General features: G+C 40.6%; 1 protein-coding gene across 2 annotated transcripts in view; it reads right to left on the bottom strand.

Annotated features, from left to right (window-relative positions):
• The window catches only part of LOC107744626 (mediator of RNA polymerase II transcription subunit 13-like), a 98,922-nt gene that overhangs the window by 28,035 nt on the left and 64,057 nt on the right, over positions 1-6,830 (bottom strand). For both annotated transcript variants that reach the window (XM_016558419.1, XM_016558420.1), the window contains exon 9: positions 2,635-3,363. In XM_016558419.1, the coding sequence (XP_016413905.1) occupies positions 2,635-3,363 (729 nt within the window). The remainder of the gene's footprint in view (positions 1-2,634; positions 3,364-6,830) is intronic.

Raw genomic sequence — 6,830 nt, 5'->3', positions numbered from 1 at the left:
ACTAAAACCCCTTTAATTCGGGGGAGAGAGCGGGTTTTTTTTTTTTTTTTTTTTGACATCCTGTCATGCCGGGCTGCATAGATGCATATTGCAGCATTAAGGTTAACGATTAATCGATTAATTGATCGTTAATTTAACGACGATCGATCATGGAAATGATCGAAAATTGACATCCCTAATATGAACACAACCTTATTTCACCCTTTGTTTATTATTAATATAAACGGTTTCATAGAAAAATTAACCATGCAATTACAGTAGGTAGTGAAGGTCCATTTCACACATATCGACCCAGTATACTCATGTGACTTTTGATGTCAATCCCAACTCATGAACTTCACATTTAAAACATTTGTTTTTGATTCAAAACATTCTAAAAACAAATGTTTTTAATAACAAACTTTATGGTTATTGCATTCTTTATTATGTAGCATACACAACCATTCAAAAGTCTGGGATCAGTAAGATTTTTATTTTTAAAGAAATTAATACTTTTATTCAGCAAGTATATATATTACATTGATCAAACGTGACATTTAAGAGATTTACGTTACAAAAAGTTTTATTTTAAGTTTAATGAAGTTTTATTCATATATTTTTCAAATAAATGCTGTTCTTTTGAAACTTCAATTCATTAAAGAATACTAAAAAAAAGGTTTTCACAAAAATATTAAGTAGCACAACTGTTTTCAAAATTATAAGATTTTTTTTTTCTTGAGCACCAAATCAGTATATTATAATAATTTCTTAAGGATCATGTGACACTGAAGCCTGGAGTAATAGCTGCTGCATATTCAGCATTGCCATCACAGGAATAAATTAAGTTTTAAAAAATTATATAAAAGTTGTTTTAAATCATAATAATATTTCACATTACTGTTTTTACTGTACTTTTGATCAAATAAAAGCAGCCTTGATGAACATAATAAACTTTTTTTTTTTCAAAAAACAAAAATCTTACCAGTGTGTAGCTGTCTCCCAATGTCTCTCAATGTTAGTCTTGTTTTTGTATGTGTCCTTAAGGTCCACAAGCTGGTGTTTAATCGTATACCATGCTCATTTCTACTCTAAATCCCCACTTAAACCCCTGAGTGTTTATATGCATGTGTGAAATTGACCCATAATCTCCTAATTCACAACAGTGCTGGGCCTGCACATTAGTGAAATATGTCAAAAGGGCGCATCATGGGAGATTAACATGGTGTGTGCACTCAGAGAAAGAACAATCTACACAAAACAAGAGTGTGTTTATGTGTGTGTGTGTTTGAGTGAGCAGTGCACGAGGCTACATCATAGCTATTTGAAACACACAGTTCACAAACAGACAAGGACATTTGGGGTTCAGTATTGGGGGCTCAAACTCTGGCTGCTGGAAATAAAAAGCAGTGAGCGAAAGGGGATTAACGGGGTCCACAGTGTGGTCCCGCTCTCACTTTAGAAACACAGTTACTTAAGCCATTATAACACAACACAAATGCACAATGCAATCCCCCTGGCTGTTTACAGGTTACAGAGAGCTCTATATTCAAAAGATATGTACTTTCAGTTCACTGCATTGTTTGAGACTTCAGGGAGGTTTTAAAAGAGAATATAAGCAAAATGTGTCTTAAAGGGGACATATGAAGGAAAACAGGATTTTTTTCCTTGCTCTTTTGAAAACATTGCAGCCAAAAATCACAAAGATCGCAAAAGGTCTCTTCCCCAATCAAAAAGCTCATTTAAAATAAGCTGCAAAAATGGACTGTTCAGAAATCAGGTTATCAGATCAATGGGTATGACGACCCAATATCAACATCTATTCGGTATTCAGTAAACTGACCCACCCTGTTGAAAAATGTCTAATCATAACAGAGATAATTTACATATAGTTGTCTGTTCGTCCAATCAATGGAAGATAGAGGGAAGTGCTTTCTCAATTTTTGCTTGGTGGCTCAGAAATGACATTATTTACCTTCAAGTAAGTGCATGAAATTGTGTGTGGTGCATGAAATAATGTGTGATACTCACTCAGTAACAGACATAATCCCTTCAGCTCCGAGTGACGCCTCTTCTCTGAGTTTGTCTCCTGGTAATGACGGTGTGGGAAACTCTGCATCTTTCCTACGGGGCAGGTTAAAGAACCTCCACGGCGCGTGACTCCCGTCGTCATCCAGGTTTACTGCTGCACTGATGTACGGTGTGGGCTCCAGGGGCTCAGGGTATGCAGGGGGAAAAGGTTGTGTGTGGGGCTCCAAACGGGCATCATCTGGGCCCTTTTGGGGCAGGAGGCATGGCTCTGCGGAAGGAGGGTAAAAATGTTGGCTGTGTGGTGTGGAGGGGTTCTTAATGGCGTTCAAAAAGCTCATTTAAAATAAGCTGCAAAAATGGACTGTTCAGAAATCAGGTTATCAGATCAATGGGTATGACGACCCAATATCAACATCTATTCGGTATTCAGTAAACTGACCCACCCTGTTGAAAAATGTCTAATCATAACAGAGATAATTTACATATAGTTGTCTGTTCGTCCAATCAATGGAAGATAGAGGGAAGTGCTTTCTCAATTTTTGCTTGGTGGCTCAGAAATGACATTATTTACCTTCAAGTAAGTGCATGAAATTGTGTGTGGTGCATGAAATAATGTGTGATACTCACTCAGTAACAGACATAATCCCTTCAGCTCCGAGTGACGCCTCTTCTCTGAGTTTGTCTCCTGGTAATGACGGTGTGGGAAACTCTGCATCTTTCCTACGGGGCAGGTTAAAGAACCTCCACGGCGCGTGACTCCCGTCGTCATCCAGGTTTACTGCTGCACTGATGTACGGTGTGGGCTCCAGGGGCTCAGGGTATGCAGGGGGAAAAGGTTGTGTGTGGGGCTCCAAACGGGCATCATCTGGGCCCTTTTGGGGAAGGAGGCATGGCTCTGCGGAAGGAGGGTAAAAATTTTGGCTGTGTGGTGTGGAGGGGTTCTTAATGGCGTCTGAGGCTTCCTCGCCACGTTCACAGGGGTGAGGGCTCAGCGGTGGTGGCTGAGGAGAGCCGACCATCTCTGTCGAGCCACTGCTGCCCATGGTAGCTCCGTCCCCGCTGTGTAGTTGTGGAGGTTTTGAGCCAGTGCTCACATCAGATGGGCGAAGTCCAGGAAACCGTCCACCCTCTTGACCTCTAAGAGCCAAGCGCTGGCCCGCAGAAGCGTCGGTTTCCATGGAGACATCTTCACAGACTGAGTTGCGATGGTGGAAGGGCGTCTGCGGGCGTTTCTGCTGCTTGTCGCCCTTTTCGGGCTTCTCCCCGGCTTTGTGCTTGATGGTTGGCTGCTGCGTCTGACCGGCGGTGGGCGGCTGACCAGGCGTGCTGCCTGCTCTCTGCTTCAGCGTTTTGTGCCTGATAAGATAAAGAAATATTTTAATACAACAGATACATGAAATATGAACTGATGACATCATTAATAAGAAAACCTATTACCAGAAATCATATTTTTTATTCACTTTTCACTGTGAGAGTTCATAACATTTCTTTTCAGGTTTAATAAGCCTTTTAGACTTGTAACAGAGAAATGTAACAGTTTGTTAATTAGCTCATTATTTAGAATTTTATAACTATTATTGGATCCTTGAAAAAACACTGTTTGAATAAAGATTCTCTGCTTGTCGAGGACAGGTTTAAGAAACCACCCTTTTAACAACAAGCACTCCACTCCTATCAGAGTCTGTCTGACCTGATAACGTGTGTCCACACTTTTTCAGAGATATGTAAAGCACAGCAGCTGCCAGAGTTTCCCTGTGGCTTTCCTTGTACAGTGTCTCGTTTATAATGTTGTTCTTGAGAGGCAGTCACCATATCTCAAGCTCCACAGCATCTCAACACACAAGCCTGTAGCTACAAACGAAGGCTTTAAATACATGCCTTTCATCCCTCTCTTAAAAATGGCAAGGCTTTCACAACAACCACTCACATCACAAAGACAGAAAACTTCAGTTTGCTTCAGACATTTTAGTGTTTTACATGTATGCATGTTAGTATTTAAAAGAGAGGCTAAAGCATGTAGTTCACGTGTAGTGTGAGGAGTTTGGGGGGGGGTCAAGGAACTTAATTTAGCCTGTATGTAAACAAAGAAACCACAGGCTACTTTGAGGTTGGAACTGAGATGGTGTGAGTATGTAGACCTATGTGACAGTTTGGAGTCAGTAAGATATATATATATACTATAATCGTGATATGAAATTTTCATACCGTTACATCCCTAATATATATACATACACACATACACGTATACCTGCACAAACTTACAAACTTAAACTGCACAAACTTAGGAGCTAAAAAGAGTCCAGATATGTCCAGATGTCCAGAACACAGGGGAGAGTCAAGGGTAAAATTATACCCCCTCTTATTCACACACTCAACACAATTTCATATGTACGCAACACAACAACACACAGACACTCACACTCGTACACACAAGCAGAATGCTAAACAAGCAGAAAGGATCTTGGTCGACGCATGGTCATTTTCACTTCACGGGGGACTCAAAGAGTTTCATCACACCTCTCATGCTGGGTCTCTTCCAAAAAACATATTTGGCAAAAGACAACAGTCCCATGGCGCCTGGCATTCTCTTGGCCTAAACTGAACAGCTACTCAATGAAGAGAAAGACGACGACTAACAGCAACCCCACACAGCTCTACGTGAGATTAGGTATGTCTTAACGTTACTTACAATGCTCCACCGTGTTTGGGCCCATTTTTTTTAGTACTTCAGGTTTATAAAACAATTATCTACCTTAAGTAGGCACCGATAGATCTGGACTATGTTGATACTAAAGGTCCATCTCCTTTCAAGTCCCGTCACTACAAGCCACAACAATATTAGCGCGCATCTATTACAATAACAACAGTTTTTCCACTGAGTTAGTCAGTGAGACTCATAAGCTAGTCTATAATTTATAAACACAAGTTATCATTTTTAGTAGCATGTAACCAGCGACAGTCTGAACAGTCGGTCACAGATAAATTACATTATTAAACTCCATAGCAATATCTGCAGACTCTTATAAGACATGACAGCCTTTTATATACAGTGGGTACGGAAAGTATTCAGACCCCCTTAAATTTTTCACTCTTTGTTATATTGCAGCCATTTGCTAAAATCATTTAAGTTAATTTTTTTTCCTCATTAATGTACACACAGCACCCCATATTGACAGAAAAACACAGAATTGTTGACATTTTTGCAGATTTATTAAAAAGAAAAACTGAAATATCACATGGTACTAAGTATTCAGACCCTTTGCTGTGACACTCAAATATTTAACTCAGGTGCTGTCCATTTCTTCTGAACATCCTTGAGATGGTTCTACACCTTCATTTGAGTCCAACTGTGTTTGATTATACTGATTGGACCTGATTAGGAAAGCCACACACCTGTCTATATAAGACCTCACAGCTCACAGTGCATGTCAGAGCAAATGAGAATCATGAGGTCAAAGGAACTGCCTGAAGAACTCAGAGACAGAATTGTGGCAAGGCACAGATCTGGCCAAGGTTACAAAAAAATTTCTGCTGCACTTAAGGTTCCTAAGAGCACAGTGGCCTCCATAATCCTTAAATGGAAGACGTTTGGGACAACCAGAACCCTTCCTAGAGCTGGCCATCCGGCCAAACTGAGCTATCGGGGGAGAAGAGCCTTGGTGAGAGAGGTAAAGAAGAACCCAAAGATCACTGTCGCTGAGCTCCAGAGATGCAGTCGGGAGATGGGAGAAAGTTGTAGAAAGTCAACCATCACTGCAGCCCTCCACCAGTCGGGGCTTTATGGCAGAGTGGCCCGACGGAAGCCTCTCCTCAGTGCAAGACACATGAAAACCCGCATGGAGTTTGCTAAAAAACACCCGAAGGACTCCAAGATGGTGAGAAATAAGATTCTCTGGTCTGATGAGACCAAGACAGAACTTTTTGGCCTTAATTCTAAGCAGTATGTGTGGAGAAAACCAGGCACTGCTCATCACCTGTCCAATACAGTCCCAACAGTGAAGCATGGTGGTGGCAGCATCATGCTGTGGGGGTGTTTTTCAGCTGCAGGGACAGGACGACTGGTTGCAATCGAGGGAAAGATGAATGCGGCCAAGTACAGGGATATCCTGGACGAAAACCTTCTCCAGAGTGCTCAGGACCTCAGACTGGGCCAAAGGTTTACCTTCCAACAAGACAATGACCCTAAGCACACAGCTAAAATAACGAAGGAATGGCTTCACAACAACTCTGTGACTGTTCTTGAATGGCCCAGCCAGAGCCCTGACTTAAACCCAATTGAGCATCTCTGGAGAGACCTAAAAATGGCTGTCCACCAACGTTTACCATCCAACCTGACAGAACTGGAGAGGATCTGCAAGGAGGAATGGCAGAGGATCCCCAAATCCAGGTGTGAAAAACTTGTTGCATCTTTCCCAAAAAGACTCATGGCTGTATTAGATCAAAAGGATGCTTCTACTAAATACTGAGCAAAGGGTCTGAATACTTAGGACCATATGATATTTCAGTTTTTCTTTTTTAATAAATCTGCAAAAATGTCAACAATTCTGTGTTTTTCTGTCAATATGGGATGCTGTGTGTACATTAATGAGGAAAAAAAATGAACTTAAATGATTTTAGCAAATGGCTGCAATATAACAAAGAGTGAAAAATGTAAGGGGGTCTGAATACTTTCCGTACCCACTGTATATATAATAAAATTACAATATAACATTTCTGTAATCTATATAACCTACCAGTCAACAGTTTTTGAACAGTAAGATTTTTAATGTTTTATAAAGAAGTCTTAATATTTTTAAAATAACTGCTTTCTATTTGAATATATT

The sequence above is a fragment of the Sinocyclocheilus rhinocerous genome, unplaced genomic scaffold (assembly GCF_001515625.1).
Source record: "Sinocyclocheilus rhinocerous isolate Xijiao unplaced genomic scaffold, SAMN03320098_v1.1 scaffold767, whole genome shotgun sequence".
NCBI lineage: Eukaryota > Metazoa > Chordata > Actinopteri > Cypriniformes > Cyprinidae > Sinocyclocheilus > Sinocyclocheilus rhinocerous.
Note: the sequence above shows the minus strand (reverse complement) of the source record. Positions and strands in the feature narration are given on the sequence as shown.